General features: G+C 37.2%; 1 protein-coding gene across 1 annotated transcript in view; it reads right to left on the minus strand.

The window, feature by feature from the left end:
- Positions 1–21396, minus strand: part of LOC128640389 (mannose-binding protein C-like) — a 46682-nt gene extending 25286 nt beyond the window's left edge. Inside the window, exons 1-3 of the mRNA XM_053692881.1 lie at positions 21211–21396; positions 10940–11138; positions 9471–9587 (exon numbers count right to left, since the gene is read on the minus strand). Coding sequence (XP_053548856.1) covers positions 9471–9587; positions 10940–11138; positions 21211–21396 — 502 coding nt within the window. The remainder of the gene's footprint in view (positions 1–9470; positions 9588–10939; positions 11139–21210) is intronic.
- Positions 21397–23976: the final 2580 nt, after the last annotated feature.

Consider the following 23976-nt stretch of genomic DNA (forward strand, 5'->3'; position numbering starts at 1 on the left):
GTCAGTTATACTATGTAACAGTATGGTGTTTACAAACCTAACTATTCCTTGGTTCACTGTGACATAATGCAGTGGTTTCACATGGAAAAATACTTAGCCCTCTATCTATGTTGTTAGAAAAACACATTACTATATTTAATCAGAGAGCATACATTAGTATATTGTTTTCTCACCCATCTTCTTATCCCTGGATTGTAATAAGATCATCCTTACAAGGTAGGACATATAGGGGCCTATTTAAGAATGTGCGAGCTGACATGATCCGATATTGCGGATCATGTCCGTTGCACATCGATAAATGGTGACAGCATACGCTGTTGGCATTTATCAGTAAATCAGCAGTTCTTGTGAACTGCTGGTGCAATACCGCCCCCTGCAGATTCACGGCCAATCGGTCGCTAGCAGGGGGTGTCAATCAACCCAATCGTATTGGATTGGGTTGATTTCCAGCGATGTCTGTCCGCTGCCTCAGAGCAGGCATACAGGTTATAGAGCAGCAGCCTTTAGACCGCTGCTTCATAACTTATGTTTCTGGCGAATCTCCATCTGTATTTGATTACTGGGAATCTCCATCTGTATTTGATTACTTTATCTCGTAGAATCCTGGTGAAAGCTTGGTAGTGTCTATGACGTTGGAGGGTATGTTGTGAGAGGTCCTGGTAGATCTGTATGCCTGTGAATCTCTCAGGTAGCACTCTTTCTCTGGTCAGGGTGCAAATGAGTTTCACCCTGAAGGTATAATAATGTAAACGGGCTATCACATCCCTGGGCCGATCTCCATCTGCCGCTTGTGGTCTCAGGGCTTGATGTACCCTATCCACCAACATTTCCTTTTCCAGATTATGGCCTATTACAGCTACAAACAGTTCTTGTAGATACTATTTTAGGTCCTGGGGAAGTATTGTTTCTGGAATGCCTTTTATACGAATATTATTGCGGGGGGGTATATCAAGTTTAGCTTCTAAATCCAAAAGTTGTTCAGCTAGACCCTGTGAGTAGCTAAGTAAGTTAGAGTGATCAACAGTCAGGTCCTCCTGCTTGATCTCCAGAGCGTTAGTGCGCTCACCAATTTTTGCAATGTCTCTTTTAAGGTCTGCATGGCCCCTTTCAATTTTTTTGGAGAGTGAGTCAAGGTGGGAGGCTAGCAGTGACTTGATTGAGTCCACTCAATTATTAGAAAGGTTATCTGACTGTGAAAGGCTACAGGATGCCTCTGTCAATACCGCTCCAATCTGTGCTTCATTTAAGCTAATACTATCAGAGCCCTCATCACCTGAGCCAGCTTGGTCCATTACGTTTGACTGATTAAAATGGCCAGCTACATTACGTTTCGGGGTTGTGTGTGTTTTTTTGCTTCCTTTTGAATGCCTGAGACATCTTGTGCTTTGGAATATTAGTCAGCATTTAGGTGCTGGGAATGTAGTAAGATATGCTGCTCTTGATTCAAGACTGACTGGGGCCTGGGCATGCAGCTGTTTCTTACATATTGGTGACTTTCATCATCTTAAGACTATAGTATAGCTTTCCAGAGCCAGCTTCAGCAGTCCTCTCTCAGAGGGACGTACCCATACAGGGCAGCATAAGGGTAGGGTATGTGGTAAATACCCACTAGGGACGTGTAAATGGAGTTGGTAAGAGAGAACTGTGAGCCTTTTACTGAGTACTTTGCCTTGCAGGAAATATGCAGAGATCAGTGGAGATGAGAGGTTCCACACCTATAAATTAGGGGCTTTTATGTTAGGCCTGTAGCTTATTTTCACCAAAGGATTAGGTCTAATAGGTCTGGTATATTGTGGCCCTCGCTACTGTGTAGGAGCTAGTCTGTCTCTGAGAGCGGTCTGGACACCGCCAGGAATTGCTAAGGTTAGCATGTCAGTGGTGTTTTTAGCTGAAATTGAGGTAAGATGGCGGTTCCCGTCTCTATATAGCGCTAGGCCCCAAACCTGCTTCTCTAATATACACACCGTAAGTGTTGTAGTTGTATGCTTTCCTGTGCGTGTTTGACTGACACTACTCAACCCTATAGGAGGTAGGCCTTATGTCAAGTATTGTCGCGTGAGGTGCCTGGTGCAGACCTACTGATCGGCAGGGATGGTTTAGTTCCAGAGGTCTCGGTTCCTCCAATGTTAGCAGGTCTCAGGCGGTGATGCACTACAAATCTTGGCAGACCGCAGGGCCTGGTATAATGTGCTCTAATCTCCGCAATTCACCTCAGTCAAAATCTCTCGCCGAGCACACTGCTGTGGCTTTTCTGCTCCAGTCTGAGTAGTTGCTGGGAAGTAGGCCGTCGGGTCCAGCCTCGGTGGTAGGCAGTTAGATTGTGGTTTTGCTGCAGATGTGGGTCACAGGTGATGATTACGCCCACTGTCTCTCAGTTTTAGAAGGCTTTTTGCTTTTTGCCTTTAAACTTTAAAATTAGCCTGTTTTAAATTATCGTAGCCAGAGCAGAATCTATGTGCATCTTCTCAGCTCGGCTGCTAGCTCCACCCCCCCCCCCATTTTTAGCTCTCTTATGTATTGTGCGCAACACATGCAGTAACTCACAACTTGTAATATGAGGGATCTTTAGCAAGGCTGTGCTATATTGAAAGCATCAGGCTCACTCAAGAGATGTCTGCCACGCTAAACATTCTCTGGTAATTCTTTTTTACCATTGACTATAAATATTAAATTGTGTACTATTCTTACCACGCTGCACAATTAATAGTGATCCACTTGTAATCTAGGCCAAATTCCCTAATAAAGTCCCATGGGTTTCAATTTCAATTGTATGCCGGCGACACTCAAATCTTCATCTCTGCTCCAGACCTATCGCCTTCCTTGCTAACCGTGTCACTAACTGTCTTTCTCACATCTCTTCATGAATGTCCTCTCACTACCTTAAGCTAAATCTCTCCAAAACTGAGCTCCTTATTCCCCCCCCCTTCTTCTAAAATGTCCACCCACCATGTCTCTATAACTGTCGACAACTCCATCATTACCCCATCATGCCCGATGTCTTGGGGTCACACTTGATTTAGATCTTTCTTTCACTCCTCACATTCAGACTTTGGCTAAATCCTGCCGCTTCCACCTTAAAAACATCTCCAAAATTAGCGATATCCTTACACAAGACACAACTAAGATTTTAATCCCCTCTCATCCTTTCCCGCCTTGACTACTGCAACTCCATCTGCTCTGGTCTCCCTAGCTGCTATTTAGCTCCTTAACAATTCATAATGAATACTTCTGCCAGGCTCATCTTCCTTACACCTCGCTCTTCATCTGCTTCACCTCTTTGCCAATCCCTTCACTGACTTTCTCTTGCTTCCAGGATAAAGCACAAAATTCTGACTCTGATATACAAAGCCCTCAACTGCACTGCTCCCCTCTATATCTCAGACCTTGTCTCCAGATACTCTCCCTCCCGTCCCCTTTTGCTCTGCTCACAACCTCCTAATCTCCACCTCTCTTGTTACCTCCTCGCATTCCCATTTGCAGGACTTCTCCAGACTGGCTCCCATCTTGTGGAACTCTCTGCCTTGCTCCACAAGACTCTCCCTTAGTTTTGAAAGCTTCAAGCGCTCCCTAAAGACTCTTCTGTAGTTTTGAAAGCTTCAAGCGCTCCCTAAAAACTCTTCTATGCAGGGATGCATACAACCTGCACTAACCTTCCCTAATACCAGTTCCACTCCTCCATTGCTATCTGCCATGAACCCCCTTAGAATGTAAGCGTAAGAGCCCTACTGCTTGCAGATCACCTTCACAAGAGCTGACTACAACAGTGCGACTCTAGGCAGGGCCCTCTACCCATTTGATCCCTATAATTGCTACCTTGTATATCGCCTATGTTTATAGCGCTGCAGAATATGTTGGCGCTCTACAAATAACTGATGATAATAATAATAAATAATAAATTGATTAAAGAGACATTCTAGTGCAAAAAAATACATGTTCTTATTCATTAGAGCATTTAACTTTTGGCACTATTGAGGCTCCAGCTCTGTATGTCGGTGTTAAATACATAGGGGCAGATTTAATAAGCAGCAGATACTGCTTAATCTGCCTGAAGATTCCGGCAATCCGGAAACTGAAGTTAAAGGGACACTAAACCCAAAAATTTTCTTTCATGATTCAGAAAGAGAATACTAATTTAAACAACAATCCAATTTACTTCTATTATTCATTTTGCTTAATTTTTTAGATATCCTCAGTTTAAGAAAAAGCAATGCACATGGGTGAGCCAATCACATGAGGCTTCTAAGTGCAGCAACCAATCAACAGTTACTGAGCCTATCTAGATATGCTTTTCAGCAAAGAATATCAAGAGAATAAAACAAATTAGATAATAGAAGTAAATTAGAAAGTTGTTTAAAATTGCATGCTCTTTCTATATCATGAAAGAAAAAAAATGGGTTTCATGTCCCTTTAAGAAGCATCGGTCGTAAGACGGCTGCTCCTTAACTTGTCCGCCAAATTTTAGGTGGCGAACTGCAATCATCCCGATCAGATATGATCGGGATGATTGATACCCCCTATTGGCCGTGAATGTGCAGTTTTTATAAATTAAAGCTCATCAGTATTTTTTTTCCTTTTGGTAAATTTGGACATGTAAACAAGTGTAATGTTTCCTTTAAAGGTGCTACTGCCTTGACTGGATTACAATACAGTAACCCAAGGTATTCACTCTGATCACTACATTTGTGCTAAACTACATTATGTTTTCTAATGTGCATCGGTGCAATATTTATGAGGTTACATATAAAGTTTAACATCTAATGATGTAACAATACCAGTTCAGATTAAATTTCTGATTGCAAAGCACCTCCTCTTTTCTGTTCCACTAATATCAGAGACCCACATTATTCTGTTGAAAACTATAGATCAAAACCTATTTTAATGCAAAGTGAAATCACAGTAAATTGACTTCCTAATTCCTTTATAAGTGCCAGTTTATTATTTAAGGTGAATGGTTAACTGGCAGCCCTTTACCGTAGTTTTTGTGGCTCAAGAATTAAGCATCGTTAGAAAATATATTATTATTTGTGTTTTTTATAGCCATACATTGATATGCAGTACTTAAGGCATCTAAAATATTGCTTGATAGCACCCATGTATTAGGGTGTCACTGATTTAAGATATTACATGCATGGTACATTACTCACCACTCTTCTGTACTTCTATGGTTCTCTGTAAACTGTTCAACCTTCTATCCAAAGAAGTAACTTGGATTCTCAGAGCTTCAAGTGCTAAATATGATAAATTTAAAGAGAATAGTAGCCATTTGAATTAGACCTCTGTTATTGACCAATTAAATTAAACATTGCACAGTCAGCCACTGTATTCCTCTCACACTCTCACATTTCACACACATATTTGTGAAACACAGGAGTCCCGGAGGAACACAGAAGAGGACTGAATGTCACGGGAATGTTTTTATAATAAGATACACATGTAGCTTGAGATGGTGATTATTCCCTAGCTTCCAAAAAATGGGCAACTACAAGATTATAGTGAATGTTAACGTTTTTTATTTTTTTGCAAAGTGTAGTTTTTTTTTGGTAATGTAGGTTTTTTTATTTTTTTGTAATGTAGGTTTTTTTATTTTTAAGTAATTTTAGGCTTTTTTTATGGTAAGCTTAGGCTTTAATTTAATTTTAAAGGTAAGTTTTCATTTCTTTTTAGGTAGTTAGAATATGTTTTAGTTAATTTAAGGGTATTCTAATTGGGGTTAAATTAGGGGGTGTTAGGTTAAGGGTTTTAGATTTGAATTACTTTGTATTGGGATGGCGGATTAGGGGTTAAAAGTTTAGAAAGTCTGTGTTGTGGGGGGATGGCGGTTTAGGGGTTAATAGTTTATTTAGGTACTTTGCAATGTAGGAGGATGGTGGTTTAGGGGTTAATAGTTTATTTAAGTACTTTGCAATGTAGGAGGATGGTGGTTTAGGGGTTAATAGTTTATTTAGGTACTTTGCAATGTAGGAGGATGGTGGTTTAGGGGTTAATAGTTTATTTAGGTACTTTGCAATGTAGGAGGATGGTGGTTTAGGGGTTAATAGTTTATTTAGGTACTTTGCAATGTAGGAGGATGGTGGTTTAGGGGTTAATAGTTTATTTAGGTACTTTGCAATGTAGGAGGATGGTGGTTTAGGGGTTAATGGGATGTATTTTCTGGGTGTAAGTGTACTTTGTAATGTATTTGTGTTGTGTTTTGTGCAACTTTTGTGCTCTTAGATCGCAGTATGGATTGAAGCAGAAAGGATTATTGTGCTAGCGCAACGGTGATTTCTCCTGACAACGGGAAAAAAAACGGATTGCAAAATCGCCAATTTTCAAGAGTTATATGCTAAAGTACAATAAAGTGTATAACTGTGTATTTCAATTTTACGTATGACACTGTGAAAATTTGAAGTTGAAAAAATCTTCTAGTAGCAATTTTCTTGGGACTAGTAGCACTTGGACATATTTGTTTAACTCCTGTATATGTGTGTGTCTGTATATATATATATATATATATATATATATATAATATACACTAATTTTATATAGTTGTTAAAATACTCACTGTGTGTGCCACCTGTCTCTCTCTCTCTCTCTCTCTCTCTCTCTCTCTCTCTCTCTCATTTAGATATTAATGAAATAATTTAATACAAAAATGTTAATGATTATATAGTATACTTTAATTTTTTATTTTTTTATTATTGGATTTGTAAAATAAAATATTTTTAAAAAAATCTAAGTAGGTGTAATTATTTCGGAGCTATAGATATTAATTATTTGAAGTGGTGTTTGCATTATTTGAGATTGATTTGATTGTTATGAATTTAAATAATAATTGCTGTTTGATCTTAATCCTCCTTTTTTGGCCATTATTATCATATATGTGTATTTTTTTGTGTGTGAATTGTTTCAAGAAAAATGTGACAATGACTAGAGTTTACGTTGCAAATCACACCTTTAAAAGCAAGGAAATCCTGAACTTAAAGGACCAGTCAACACTGTAGATTTGCATAATCAACAAATGCAAGATAACAAGACAATGCAATAGCACTTAGTCTGAACTTCAAATGAGTAGATTTTTTTCTGACAATTTTAAAAGTTATGTCTTTTTCCACTCCCCCTGTACCATGTGACAGCCATCAGCCAATCACAAATGCATACACGTACCATGTGACAGCAATCAGCCATTCACAAATGCATACACACTTAATCTTGCACATGCTCAGTAGGAGCTGGTGACTCAAAATGTTTAAATATAAAAAGACTGTGCACATTTTGTTAATGGAAGTAAATTAGAAAGTTGTTTAAAATTGCATGCTCTATCTGAATAATGAAAGTTTAATTTTGATTGAGTGTCCCTTTAAGCTGCCCCCACCCTGGTAGCTTTGCAAGACATCAATTACATCACTGATTACATCACACATAGCTTTGTTGATGACATCATCAATAACATCACTAGTGACATTGCCTATGACCTCAACAATGGCATCACTAGTGACATAACTCATGACATAATTCTACAAAGCAGATATATGTATTTTTTAAATCATCAATGATATCACTAGTGACATTACCTATGACATCATCAATGGCATCAGTAGTCACATAACTCATGACAACATGCTACACATCAAAGAAATCATAATGGAGAATGTATTACTATGGTATCTCATATTACATAGTACAATATTGTTTATTACATCACCTATGATGTAATCAATATACAACCATATACGGCAATGTGTAGAAATGTATGCATATTTCATTTTAAAGGAAAAAAAACAGTATAGAGATATTTATTATGTTTTTTGTTTTGTGTTCATGCATTGTATAAAATGTGTTAACTGAGTGGGCAAGGAGGGATTATGTATAAAATGTATAAAAGGGTCTAGAGGTTGCTCTGTGTTAGGGGAAGGAGGAAAATGCTGTAGGAGGTAAGGTGAGGCAGAGAAAAGTAAGCAATGGATGTTGTACAAGGAAAAATAAGAAGACAGAAGAGGATGTGAATGTGTGTGTGAGGAATTAGGGCAAGAAAGGGTAAAGAAGGTGCGTATCAGAGCAGTTTGAGGATGAGAACACTGATGTGTATTAGAGACAAAGATAAGAGTGGGAGAAAGTGACCATGATTAATGAAAAGGATGAGGAGGACTCTGTATGAAGAAAGGGGGGGGGGGTAAAAATAAACTAGTGTGGAAAGGGTAGGGTAACTAAGAAGTTTAGAAGTACATTTTAATGAGAGTAATAAACTAGTGTGGGAAGGGTAGGGTAACTAAGAAGTTTAGAAGTACATTTTAATGAGAGTAATAAACTAGTGTGGGAAGGGTAGGGTAACTAAGAAGTTTAGAAGTACATTTTAATGAGAGTAATAAACTAGTGTGGGAAGGGTAGGGTAACTAAGAAGCTTAGAAGTACATTTTAATGAGAGTAATAAACTAGTGTGGGAAGGGTAGGGTAACTAAGAAGTTTAGAAGTACATTTTAATGAGAGTAATAAACTAGTGTGGGAAGGGTAGGGTAACTAAGAAGTTTAGAAGTACATTTTAATGAGAGTAATAAACTAGTGTGGGAAGGGTAGGGTAACTAAGAAGTTTAGAAGTACATTTTAATGAGAGTAATAAAGGGTCATCAGGTGCTAGTGTGTTATAAATATGGCAAATAGAAGGGGCAACGCAGAAAGCAAGGCTGTGTGTTAGGGGAAGGAAATGAGATGGATGAATGAGGAGATGTTTGTGTACACAGATGAGGATATGGGCTAGGATGAGGAACATAGGGTTAAAAAGGGGAAAGAGATTGCTTTGAGGGTGTGGTATCTATGAATGTGTTATGAAAATATAATATCTCTGATTTGAAGAGTGATGTTATGAGTTATGTCACTATTTATGTCATTGATGATGTTACTTGTTAAGTTCTATGTGTAGGATAATGTCCTGAGTTGTAACTACTGATGCCACTGATTATGTCAAAGGTGATGTCACTAGTGATGTCATTAATGATTTAGAAAATTTTCTCTAATCTGTAAAATGAGGTTATATCACTATTGATGCCATTTGATGAGGTCAAATAATAATAAACAATGTCATGTGTGATGTAATCAGCGATGCCATTGATGATGTCACGCAAAGCACCCAGGGTGAAGATAGTTTAAGCTAGTAATTGACTTGCTTTTTAACTTTTTATCTAGAATATATATACATACAGTATTTATATACACATACATCCCACTATCTTTATTTTTGGATTCTGTTATACTTTGCATATGTCTATGTCATTTTAATAAACGCTATATTAAACAGTTAATGAAGTTAATACAACTGATATAATTTCTTCATTACGATAAACAGTTTTACAAAATAAGTATAAGAGGTGTGGTTTGATAACTAACAAATCAATAAATAACTACTTAATAGAGTACCACCTTTGAGGTATACTTTAATTGAGACAACATTGTGCAATAACATCTGCATCCCATTATAATTTACACAATATAAATACCTGAAGCACCACTGTCACCCTTCTCTCCTCTTTGACCTTGTTGTCCCTGTTCTCCTCTTGGCCCTGGAGGCCCAGAAATTCCTGAACGTCCCTGAAGACCAACTGGTCCTTGTGGTCCTAGGAAAAATATAAAGTAAGAAGTTTCCTATTTTTACACTACCACAATTATAACATAATTTATACCAACAAATTAGCATTTTATTATAATTGTTCTATGCTTTCCTCTATGTGGAAATGTTTTTGTGGTCTTCAGATCAGACTCTGAAATTGTCTTTTTTTTTTGCTTAAAGGGACAGTCTACACCAGAATTTTTATTGTTTTAAAAGATAGATAATCCCTTTATTACCCATTTCCCAGTTTTGCATAACTAACACATTTATAATAAAATACTTTTAACCTCTGTGATTATCTTGTATCTAAGCCTCTGCAAACTGCCCCTTTTTTCAGTTCTTTTGACAGACTTGCAGTCTAGCCAATCAGTGCCTGCTCCCAGATAACTTCTTGTGCACGAGCACAGTGTTATCTATATGAAATACGTGAACTAACACCCTCTAGTGGTGAAAAACTGTTAAAATGCAATCTGAAAGAGGTGGGCTTCAAGGTCTAAGAAATTAGCATATGAACCTCCTAGGTTAAGCTTTCAACTAAGAATACCAAGAGAACAAAGCAAAATTGGTGATAAAAGTAAATTGGAAAATTGTTTAAAATTACATGCTCTATCTGAATCATAAAAGTTTGTTTTGGCCTAGACTGTCCCTTTAAATTCAATATTGCAGAATTTGCTGCAAATTTAGTTAAAGAGTAACAGTGCTGTGTTAGAAATTGAGTGTGTAGTCTAAATAAAAAAAAGTCCACGTTATATGACAGAACAGTGCTAAATTAACTAACAGTTGAATTATATTGCTTTGTATGCTAAATATTCATAGCAAACAAATTATGTCATCCTTTACAACCTGAGTAAAAAACTTTTCAGTGAAGAACCTTTTCTATAGCAAGTCCAATAAAGCTCCATCCAATAAAGATCTAGGAAAATAGTGACTGATAGCTTAGTTTAATCAACTTTCCAATTCACTTCCATTATCAAAATGAGCACAATCGTTTAATATGTACACTCTAAAGCATTAGCTCCTATTGAGCTATCAGCCCCTAAGTGCTATTGATAAATCAGCCCCTAAGTGCTATTGCATTGTCCTTTTATTAGGGATTTGTTAATTAAACACATATACTGTATTTATTGGTCCTTTAAAATGGGTTATCTAAAATTGCATAATTTGCTATTATAAGATAGTAACAATAACTATTGTTAACAAATGACCCACTGAAATTTTTTTGGAGCAGGAAACCATTTATTATTGTTCCAGAAAGTAATAAAGGTTTGAATGTGTAGACATTATCCTCATAAGAGTTAATACATTTGAAAAGGTTAAGCGTAACTAATTGTCAATATGAATTTGTAAAAGAGTAAATACCTCTTTCTCCTTTTTCTCCTTTGCGTCCTACCTTCCCTTCTTTTCCCTGTATTCCGTCTTTCCCAGGTGAACATGTTAAGATAGCGCAGCTTTTACTCTCTAGTTCCTGGCATATTTCGGTACTTGCTGCTACCAATGAGATGCCCAACACGAGAGCACCAAGGGTTTGTAAAAGTTGCATCTTGCAAGGGCTTTGTGCCTGTTAAGGTAAGTGAGCAAACATTTCATATAAAGCATTCTACAGTTAAATAGTAATTAGTTACACAAATAATTTCTAAAATCAATTAAGTGCAGCGCCGTATATTTCACCCGTTGCCCGCTGTTAAAATCAAATCAAACAACTAATGCATGCGCAATATCTACCTCTCAACCCCAACCCCCCCACCGCAATAACTAATGTATTAAACCCTAATCCGCAATTCCCCCACAACGCAAACTATCTTTTAAAGCTATTAACTCCTAATCCGCAATGCCCCCACAATGCAATCTAGCTATTTAAACTATTAACCCCTAAACAGCCAATAACCCACATCACAATTAACCTAATAAATCTATTAACCCCTAAACTGCCAATAACTGACTTTGCAACAAACTAATCACTAAGTCCCCTAACACCCCCTAAATTAACCCACTACATAAATTAAAATAACCCTAAATTAAAATTAAAATAAAAAAAACTAACATTACTTTAAAAATAAAAAAACTAAGTTTAAATTAAGCTAAAATTACAGAAAATAAAAAGTCTAACATTACATAAAATAATAAACAATATTATCAAAAATAAAAAAATTAAACCCCCCCCAAAATAAAAACACCCCCTAATTTAATACTAAACTACCAATAGCCCTTAAAAGGGCCTTTTGTAGGGCATTGCCCTAAGTTAAACAACTCTTTTCCTTAAAAAAATACTAAGTCCCCCCTCTAACAGTAAAGCCCCCCCACCCACCAAACCCCCAAAAGAAAAAAAAACAAAATAAAAAAAACTATCACTAAAAAATCCTAAACTACCCATTGCCCCTAAAGGGGCATTTGTATGGGCATTGTCTTTAAAAGGGCATTCAGCTCTTTTAAGACTGCCCAGAAATCCCTAATCTAGAAAATAAAAAATCCCCAAAAATTTAAAAAAAAGCCTAACTCTAACCCCCAGATAGGTATTCAGGGTTCCTGAAGTCCGGTTCCTGAAATCCTATTGGCTGATTAGAACAGCCAACAGGATTTCAGTAGCTCTCATCCTATTGGCTGATTTGAACTTGAAGAATCAAATCAGCCAATAGGAATGCAAGGGACGCCATATTTAATTGTGTACTTTAAATTCACTATTCAGTTTACGGCGGTGATCATACAAAGAGGATTCTCCACGCTCTATGGTTCCGCGGTCGCCGGTCTTCAGTCCCGCGGTCGCCGGTCTTCAGTTCCGCGGTTCAGGATGAAGATAGAAGAGGTCGCCTCTTGGAAGAAGACTTCACTGCCGGACTTCAGGAACCGGTCGCCGCTTGAAAGAAGACTTCACCGCCGGACTTCAGGAACTGTGAGTACCTATCTGGGGGTTAGAGTTAGGCTTTATTTTTTATTTTTTTGGGGGGGGGGCTTATTTTTTAGATTAGAGATTTCTGGGCAGTCTTAAAAGAGCTAAATGCCCTTTTAAGGGCAGTAAAAGAGCTGCATGTCTTTTTAAGGGAAATGCCCATACAAATGCCCCTTTATGGGCAATGGGTAGTTTAGGATTTTTTAGTGATAGTTTTTTTTTATTTTGGGGGGGTTTGGTGGGTGGGGGGTTTTACTGTTAGATGGACTTAGAATTTTTTTAAGGAAAAGAGTTGTTTAACTTAGGGCAATGCCTTACAAAAGGCCCTTTTAAGTGCTATTGGTAGTTTAGTATTAGATTAGGGGGTGTTTTTATTTTGGGGGGCTTTTTTATTTTCATAGGGATTAGGTTTAATTTTTTTTATTTTTAATAATCTTGTTTATTATTTTATGTAATGTTAGACTTTTTTATTTTCTGTAATTTTAGCTTAATTTAAACTTAGTTTTTTGATTTTTAAAGTAATGTTAGGTTTTTAATCTTAATTGTAATTTAGGATTATTTTAATTTATGTAATGGGGTTAACTTAGGGGGTGTTAGACTAGGGGGCTTAGTGATTAGTTAATTGCGATGTGGGTTATTGGCGGTTTATGGGTTAATAGATTTATTAGGTTAATTGCGATGTGGATTATTATTTAGGGGTTAATAGTTTAAATAGGTAGTTTGCGTTGTGGAGCATGGCAGTTTAGAGGTTAATAGATTTATTATAAGTTGTGATGTGGGGGCATGGCGGATAGAAGGGTTTTGACGTGTAGGGTTTAGATTTTAAATGGGAAAAAGGTCTCAAAGAGCACCTTTTTCCTGTTTTACACCTAGTTGAGCTGGGTGTTATTTTTATTAGTGTATCGGCAACCTCCGACAGTGTAGTAACGGATTGCCCAGGCATTGGAAACTGGGTATAATTTAAAGATTAGCGGCTTCCTATACTTTGTATGGGACACGATAATGTTTTCGGCAGTCGGAGACCGGTTGCCAAAATTGAGTTACAATGGGCCGTTGGAAGCAGTTGATAAACGATATTGCTTCTGACAGCATATTTATCGGTTTGCAAGTGCATGCAAACGGAATAACGGCTCAACGGAAGCGAGCTCTTAGTCGGCAGGTTACTAAAGTAGATTGCACATTGTAATCGCTTCATTGTAGCTTAAAAGCTATTAGTAGTAGTTAGTATGAGGAAATCATAACGTTTATCTATATCTCACCTTTTGGATTTATTCCAACCTGGGTTATTCCCTTGAGCTGCTTTATAACCTTAACCATTTTATGATTACCGGGCATCTACATTAATTTGAATTTGTTACATAATATCCTAGTGACTGCACTACAATATTAACTGATTTACTGCTAGCATTTTAGTTTTAAAAAAACCCGCTTTTTAATTTTTATTTCTAATAAAGTTTTATTTTTAAAAACATCTATGATGTACACACACATATAATATATCTGAAAGGGTTTAACCCTGAGTGCTTATAAAGTATCGCTTTTTTTGTTCAGTATCTTTAACTGAATATTGGAAATGCTATTGTCAGCTACATAGCACCACCTGACCACTAACACTTATTATAAAGAAGTCATTTATCATTTATGTGTTAAATATACCCCATCAATTTCAACTGTAGTGCCATCAATTCTTTGTAACAGTAGATCTGTGATGTGTAGTAGGCATATGAAAAAATGATGTGCTATTTGCGTTAAGTGCAACAGCATTTTTGAAAACTATAATATTACTGAGTCGCACGAGTTTTAAGCAATGCAACAGCCTCACGATAAGCAACGAAAACAATGACTTTATACATTATATCAAGAGAATATTGCAAGAAGGTTTAACCATCAAAATCTGAATATTTGCCTAAAATCTAGTATATAAATCCTAATTAAATAACAGTTTAACTGTTGCATTTCTCTTTTTTATCATGACAATCTATTAGCGGTATCTTACCTTTTTCCTGCTGACGTAAACTTATATTAGGATTATTTCAACTGAAGTAACACGGTGAAACGCTAAGGTGCTCTGGAGATCTTTCATTGAAAATGAACTAAACTACAAAGGATACATACAGTATATATATAGGTGTGTGATAAATAAAAAGGAAAATATTACCGGGTAACGCCTATAATCATGCAATTATCTGGATTGTTTATTATCGATAAATAAAATGTGTTAAGATGCAAATTTTTAAAGGTGTTTCTCTAATATAACTTTTACATTTACTCTTTGTAAACTATGTTGTTGCTATAGTTATAATACATAATTTATTTGATTGAATAGCTGCAAAGATTAAAATAATATTAATAATACTACACAAAGTATTCTTACATTGAGAAACAGAGTTCCCTTTATTCATTTCAGATTGTAAAATTGGTATTGGCCCAATATCTTATCTTAGTGAACAATTTTCCACTTACCACACAATGGTTGCTTTCCTGTAAATAACTACTTTCAATTTAAAATGCCACACTGCCCAGGAGGTGCAGACCTGGCTAGTATTTAAAGGTACAAAAAGGGGCTAAACACGAAATCAAAATCAACTCCTGAGCAGCAACGCACTACTGGGAGCAAGTGAACACATCTGGTGAGACAATGAGAAAAGGCATATGCATGTAACTACCAATAAGAAGTTAGCTCCCAGTAGCTCCCAAGTCTACCTTTGTAAGCATGTTTTTCAACAAATAATACAAAAAGAATAAAGTACATTCTATAACAGAACTAAACTGAATGGCCTTGGTATCTTTATTTGAAAAACCAGGAATGTAAGGTTAGTTCAAAACCTTGGTAGCGCTTGTTGATTGGTGGCTACATTTAGCCACCAACCAGCAAGTGCTACCCAAGTTCTGAACCAAAAATTGGCTGGCTCCTAAGCCTACAATCCTGCTTTTTCAAATAAAGATACCAAGAACACAAAGTAAATTAGAAAGTGCTCTATCTGAATTATGAAAGGTAATTTTAACTAGACTGTCCCTCCCTTTAAGTCTATATTAACTCAAAGGGGCCTATCTATCAAGCTGTTAACAGCAGTTATGAAGCAGCGGTCACAAAGGCCGCTGCTCCATAACCTGTCCGCCTGCTCTGAGCAGGCGGACAGACATCGCCGGTACTCGATCGGGTTGATTGACACCCCCTGCTGGCGGCTGATTGGCCGCAAGTCTGCAGGGCGCAATGCTGAATACGGAGAGCGTATTGCTCTCCATATTCAGCGAGGTCTGGCGGACCTGATCCTCACTGTCGGATCAGGTCCGCCAGACTTTGGTAAATAGAGGCCAAAGTTTCATCAGAGAAGCCTGATGAAATGGTCTTATGTACTGAAAAACATGTACCTTTTTAATTAATTTTAATTAGTTTTAATCATATTTTCTGCTCGGGTTTTGAATTTTTGAAACCTTTTTGGAGGTTATATATATTTTAAGGATTTTTTTCCAGTTATTCACCGGTGCTCAGCTATCTGGGGGGGGGGGGGGTTCTAATTCTCCTAGAAAGTTTACTGGCACTTTTTTAAGGGCATTTTTTTTGTATTAGCTTATGTAGATACCCTGACTCATGTACTCATGTATACTGATGGATACTATGCTTTTGCAATTTTTCTTTTCTTTTTGCCCAGTCAGAGCCATCTGAAAAAGTATCCTTGCATTTATTTCTCTGGAGAACCGCAAATTATACTAACTTCAAAAATTTGTGAATCAAGGATTTTTTGCCATACTCTCCAAAGAGATGAAGAAAAAGAAAAAAAAGAAAAAACATTTCTAGGTACTTAAAGGTACAGTCTACACCAGAATTTTTATTGTTTTAAAAGATAGATAATCCCTTTATTACCCATTTCCCAGTTTTGAATAACCAACACTGTTATAATAATATACTTTTAACCTCTGTGATTATCTTGTATCTAAGCCTCTGCAAACTGCCCCTTTTTTCAGTTCTTTTGACAGACTTGCAGCCTAGCCAATCAGTGCCTGCTCCCAGATTACTTCTTGTGCACGAGCACAGTGTTATCTATATGAAATACGTGAACTAACACCCTCTAGTGGTGAAAAACTGTTAAAATGCAATCTGAAAGAAGTGGGCTTCAAGGTCTAAGAAATTAGCATATGAACCTCCTAGGTTAATCGTTCAACTATGAATACCAAGATAACACAGCAAAATTGGTGATAAAAGTAAATTGGAAAATTGTTTAAAATTACATGCTCTATCTGAATCATGAAAGTTTATTTTGGCCTAGACTGTCCCTTTAAATCAAGCAAAAATAGTCTTGTAATCTATAGCTACTAATGCTTATCTGTTCTTAGATCAATGCCCATGGTTACAAAAATAAAAATGCATCTTTAAATATTGGAATTTAAAAGTTAAAATAACTATATAAATAGTTAACAGCAAAGCACTTAGCTATGTGTATAGAACGAGAGTCTGTTGCCATCAATTATCTTGCAACGTCATTCTGTGCTAACTGCAATATTTACTTTTTGCTTGTGCCGGAAATAGCGTACGTATGTGTTTTACTGTAAATTAACTGTACATTTTTAACATTTTTATTATAAATAAATATCTCTGAAATATCTGTATATACCTATACCTGTATTCCTACATATATTAATAATGTAATTTTTATTATAAATAAATATCTCTATATAAATATCTGTATATACCTATACCTGTAGTCCTATATATATTAATAATGTAATTTTTATTATAAATAAATATCTCTATATAAATATCTGTATATACCTATACCTGTATTCCTATATATATTAACATTATCAGAGATATATAGAAATATATATATATATTATATTATATTACACACTTCAGGTTTTGCAATTTAGATCTAACATGAAATATTAAATATAACATATTAAAAAATGTAATAATTGGGGGTGGAGCTTACTGGGGACGAGAGCAGACGCATATACTGAGAGCTCCAGAGAATCGGAGATTAACGGTCCTTTTTCTGCAGTCTTTAGAGCAAGTCACGAGCTGATAGCAGCAGATTCAGATAGATCTACGGTATACCCAACTCTACCAATTGTTTAGATCAAGCTGTGGGAGAGAAGAAGGGTATTTGGAGTGATGGCGATCTGGATTGCGGCCTTTCTGAAGGAAAAGCCATTATCAGAAGAGGCACCTTTTGCCTATGAATCAGTGTGGTGGGCTGACTGTGGAATCGCTATAAAGCGATAGTGGAACAGAGGCTTAATGTCGAAGGACATCAAAGAAGAGTGATGGATTCTAGCGCGAACAGCCACCATATTGCAGCATCTGCTCCACGCAGCTTCAGAACACAGAACAGCAAGTGGTGAGAGACGATGTACACACTGTTTTTTCATAAATTACACCACAGTATACTTACCGCAGCAGCACTCAAACACTAAACTAGAAACTATAAATTCCAACTTCTGTAATTAATACACAGTGGATCAAAAAGGGATGAACGGCCTGCATTTTGTTACTACAACAGTGTGCAGATCCTGTGCGGCTATAGCTGCTGATGAGAAGTGGTCATATTGCAAACTTTAGGAAACTTTTTGGCCCTTATTGTACTTATTCCAATTGTCACTATATGTCAAACAAAGAACCGGATCATAGAGAAGCTGTAATTAACTAGCAGACAGCTAGTAGACCTAGACATTTCTCTGCTCTCGCCCCACTAGTACTATACAAATTAGTACTTTATATTTCTACACTGCTTTAGTAGGAAAGAGGCTGGTTAGCATTAATTCTGTATAACATCAGGCAATAACATTCTGTGATCTAATACAGCTTACTGAGCACTTTCCCCCTTAATTTCCTGCTGTCCCTAGGGTCAGTAGGTGATATCCCATACATCCTTCTCCGTCTTCATCCAGTGTGGACATTTTCCCCAGGGAGAAGGGCTAATTTCTAACTTGCTGACCTAATACAGAACTTAAACCTAGCTGTAAGAACCAGAAGCAAAAAGCAAAATACGCCAATTAAAGAATTTGGGAGCCCTTTGCCTGACATGATGGATAACAAATAAATGTAATATGGGGGCTTGAGGTGGGAACAGCTAATACTTTTGCTGAGAAGGTACCGCTAAAACCATAGTCAGTCCTAGTGGTGTGATTCTTATTTAGCTATCATCGTGTGGAGACACAAATCGTGAGCAAATTATTGTGGAGTCTTTATAGATGAGATGGCCCATTCAAATAAAAAGATGCAAAGACAGATAGAAGGTCCTAAACGTACTGTTGCAGACCATTTTAACGGTAAGGTCCAAATAGACAGAGAAGGGTCTGATGAAGATTCAAGAGAGTCTCACTAACTATAGAGATCAAACAGAAGCTGAGATAGGTGCGTTACTAAGAAAACCAGAAGGTGACAATTCTGTCCTTGAATCTATTAAAGCTTTGTCCTCTAAAATGGATAATCATTATGCTTCTCTGAAGAGTGAAATTAAAAGCTCAGTGACAGAACTTAAAAGGGATCTTAGTGCTCTGGGTGAAAGAACGGACATGATAGAATGGAAACAAAAAGACCTCTCAATAGCCTTTTTAAGACACTCTTGGGGTCGTTTCAAGAATCTGATTCACTAATTTAGCGAGCACACAGGGCATTGAGACCCAGAACAGCTACAGGAGATTAGCCAAGATACATATGATTATTAGATTTCACTAGATTTCACTAAAGATTTCATAGTTCAAGTTAAACTGTTTAATGTTCTTACTAACATTTTACTTTACAGGTGTATTGGGCCCCGAAGTGGGGTAATTAACTAATTATGTGTAATTGGCAGAACTTGAATGTTAACTCCATATAAGTCCACCACTTAGAAAGGATAACTTAGCAACTGTTCAAAATACAATATTTAAATGGGCCCCATAATCTTGGAACATAATATACTGGTGCTTCTCTGAATCACTATCTCCAAACAGTATGGTAGTCCCTACTTTGGGTGACTTTTATTTTTTTAAATTCCTGCCAGGGTAAAGTATTCCTTTTCCTGTGTACTAATGAAGATCATTGTTATAAGAGTAAGATAATGGAAAAGGTTATCTAGTACACTGTTTATATGTGTTTTAAATGTTTTACTGTTGTTTTACTTTACAGGTATGTTAGGCCCTGAAGTGATGACATTATGTGTAACTAGCAGAACTTGAATGTTATGTCTATACAAGTCTACCTTATGGAAGAGGTAACTTAGAAGTTATATTAGAAATGTCTTATATACTTATATGGGCATCAATGTGTAAAACGAATGTTAACTAATATTTCCGAATTACTATGATTAACTACTTTTATGAGGGTTTGAGGCCCTTTATTTATAATACTTACCTCAGGTCCAAACATTTGAATATGATATGTTAATATCCAAGTGAACTGTAATTGTAGTTTATGCGTAGGCAGGGTTAAATAGTTCAAGTAGGAATATGCTTTAAGGAAAGTTGTCTGGAAGATTCATAGGTAACCCATTAAGTATGCGCATAGGTGTCAATAAGTTAAATAGATCTTATAGTGACACTTTGAAAGTTAATTTTTGGCACATTATTGTCGCATTAGGTCGTTCCCCCTGAATATCTTAACAAGTCTGAAATAGTTTGTGAGCTAAAGCTCATACATTCATAAGTCTTGCTGATGATACACTACTAGTTGAGGTGGCAAATGACAATATTGGCAGTGGTTGACACTAATGCACTAACTGGCTGCTCTACAACTTGAGATGATGGTGGCGATAGAGAGAATCAAAGCAGGTGGAGACTGCTGTCCTAAAACCCACAATGCACAGCCTCTGTAATAGAATCTCCTCCTTCAATATCTCCTCAGACTAAAGAACCATTGTCAGTAATAGCTGCACGCTCAAGCAAGTCGGATGCTGGGCTTGAACGGCTGGGATAAAGATACGCTGCACCACTATCAAGAGACAGGAGGGGAGAAAGTCGGTAGTAAGGTACGATTGAAACAGGAGACACATAGATATTACTATTGTGAGTACTCAATAGATTTTATCTGATTTATGGATAATTGATCAATCACTACTAATTAATGTAACCAGTGTACTGTATATAAGTAGACAAATACTGTTTGGACCATATAAGGGATGTTTCTTTTCTACAATTGTGACACAATTTTTCTACAATTGGGATTGTTTCTACTGCTGTGAATTTTTATTGAACATTTCATATTGAATATTTTTGATAATATTTTTACAAGGATCCTTGCGGATTAACAAAGAATTTATGAAGTAAAGAGATATATGGTTTAATAGTTTTAAATTATTTAATTAAATATCAAATAATTATTTTTATTGTGTTAATCATAATTAGCCATTCACATCTTTTGACACTCAGATAGAGTGGAGCATACACTGCTTAATTTATATCAAGTTCCTCCTGGTCCAGAGTAAAGGGAGGCTATAGAAGACATACTGGGAGTCATAATAATATTCCTCACCAGCCAAACCAGAGACTGATGAAATATGCTCAATAACTCCCTCTTCTCCCTGACTGTTTTGCACAATGGAATCATCTACTGCTCCTGCAATGTCTGGCTACTGCTGCATAACAACCTTCTGATCCTGATAAACTCACCTGCCTGCTGATTTAAAATATGGGGCAAATTGAAAGGGTGTCAGAACTGGCAGCAGTAGAATTAATGGTGGCACTGGGTCAAACATTGGTAAACGTGGTTTTAGGATAGACTAAAGGGTTGACGTGCACATTGAAGCTGCTTGGTTTTCTTGGTTACCTCAGACCCCCTCCCGATAATACTACTAGGCTTGTTGCAAAACAAAGCCAATTCAGCACCTTCAGTTCCCCTCATGGTTATCTTTACTTTTATGGATGGACTTAGATTATCATTAGTGCTACTGATGATGCTGCTACTAGTTCTGGTATTAGTTGGTCCTGCATATCTCCTACTCCTGGTGGACATGGGATTGCCTGCTACAGCAGATGCCAAAGATGACCCTGCTTCTGCCTCTGCAACTGCCACTGCTCTTCTATATGCTTGAGCCGGAGGATAGGTAAGGGCTTTATGTGACTAGTCTCCTTCTTTAGCTGATGCATTTGCACTGCAGTAGATGATAACTATCTTTATAAAGTTCACAATAAGATATTTAAGACACACTGAGGGATGGTCCATATGTCCTATAGTTGGCTAATGTGTTTTATCACCAGATGGGGGATAATATATTTGTGTTCTTTTATCTGAAAGCAGTAGTTATGAGTTTTGCGCCACAAAAATGTTTCACAAAACTCCTAACTAACCACTATTCCACCACCCTCCCGCATCGCAAACACTATTTAAAACTTATTAACCACTAATCTGCCACCCCGCCACTATAAACCCCTATTTCACCGCTCCCCGACATTGCCGCCACAAACTAAAGCTATTAACCCCTATTTCTCGAACATTGGTGTGTCCGGTCCACGGCGTCATCCTTACTTGTGGGAATATCTCTTCCCCAACAGGAAATGGCAAAGAGTCCCAGCAAAGCTGGCCATATAGTCCCTCCTAGGCTCCGCCCACCCCAGTCATTCTCTTTGCCGTTGCACAGGCAACATCTCCACGGAGATGGTTAAGAGTTTTTTGGTGTTTAAATGTAGTTTTTATTCTTCTATCAAGTGTTTGTTATTTTAAAATAGTGCTGGTATGTACTATTTACTCTGAAACAGAAAAGGATGAAGATTTCTGTTTGTGAGAGGAAGATGATTTTAGCAGACAGTAACTAAAATCGATTGCTGTTTCCACATAGGACTGTTGAGATGAAGTAACTTCAGTTGGGGGAAGCAGTTAGCAGACTTTTCTGCTTAAGGTATGACTAGCCATATTTCTAACAAGACGATGTAATGCTGGAAGGCTGTCATTTCCCCTCATGGGGACCGGTAAGCCATTTTCTTAGTCAAACAAACAGAATAAAGGGCTTATTATGGGCTAAAAAACTGGTAGACATTTTTATGGGCTAAATCGATTGCTTTATTTGGGCATTTTATTCATATTTATGCTGACAATTTACATTTATAAACTTGGGGAATGTTTATTAAACGGCAGGCACTGTGTTAGACACCTTTTCCAGTCAGGGGACCTTCCTAGTTGTAGACTGAGCCTCATTTTCGCGCCATTACTGCGCAGTTGTTTTTTGAGAGCAGGGCATGCAGATGCATGTGTGAGGATCTAAAAATTGCTGGAAAAGCTTCTAGAAGGCGTCAATTGGTATCGTATTCCCCTCTGGGCTTGGTTGGGTCTCAGCAAAGACTATAGCTGGGACTGTATAGGGGTTAAATTTATAAACGGCTCCGGTTCCGCTATTTTAAGGGTTAAAGCTCTGAAATTTGGTGTGCAATACTATTAATGCTTAATTTTGGTAATTTTTGAACAATTCCTTCATACTTTTTCACATATTCAGTAATAAAGTGTTTTCTGTTTAAAATTTAAAGAGACAGTAACGGTTTTGTTTTAAAACGTTTTTTGTGCTTTGTTGACAAGTTTAAGCCTGTTTAACATGTCTGTACCTTCAGATAAGCTATGTTCTATATGTATGAAAGCCAATGTGTCTCCCCATTTAAATTTATGTGATAATTGTGTCATATCGTCCAAACAAAGTAAGGACAGTACTGCCACAGATAATGAAATTGCCCAAGATGATTCCTCAGATGAGGGGAGTAAACATGATACTACATCATCTCCTACTGTGTCTACACCAGTTTTGCCCACGCAGGAGGCCCCTAGTACATCTAGTGCGCCAATACTTATTACCATGCAACAATTAACGGCTGTAATGGATAACTCCATAGCAAATATTTTATCCAAAATGCCTACTTATCAGAGAAAGCGCGATTGCTCTGTTTTAAACACTGAAGAGCAGGAGGGCGCTGATGATAATTGTTCTGTCATACCCTCACACCAATCTGAAGGGGCCATGACGGAGGTTTTGTCAGATGGAGAAATTTCAGATTCAGGAAAAATTTATCAACAAGCTGAACCTGATGTTGTGACATTTAAATTTAAATTAGAACATCTCCGCGCACTGCTTAAGGAGGTGTTATCTACTCTGGATGATTGTGACAACTTGGTCATTCCAGAGAAATTATGTAAGATGGACAAGTTCCTAGAGGTTCGGGTGCACCCCGACGCTTTTCCTATACCCAAGCGGGTGGCGGACATAGTAAATAAGGAGTGGGAAAAGCCCGGCATACCTTTTGTTCCCCCCCTATATTTAAGAAATGATTTCCTATGGTCGACCCCAGAAAGGACTTATGGCAGACAGTTCCTAAGGTCGAGGGGGCAGTTTCTACTCTAAACAAACGCACTACTATTCCTATCGAAGATAGTTGTGCTTTTAAGGATCCTATGGATAAAAAATTGGAAGGTTTACTTAAAAAGATTTTTGTACAGCAAGGTTACCTTCTACAACCCATTTCGTGCATTGTTCCTGTCACTACAGCAGCGTGGTTCTGGTTCGAGGAACTAGAAAAGTCGCTCAGTAGAGAGACTCCATATGAGGAGGTTATG

This window comes from Bombina bombina, chromosome 9 (assembly GCF_027579735.1).
Source record: "Bombina bombina isolate aBomBom1 chromosome 9, aBomBom1.pri, whole genome shotgun sequence".
NCBI classification, from domain to species: domain Eukaryota; kingdom Metazoa; phylum Chordata; class Amphibia; order Anura; family Bombinatoridae; genus Bombina; species Bombina bombina.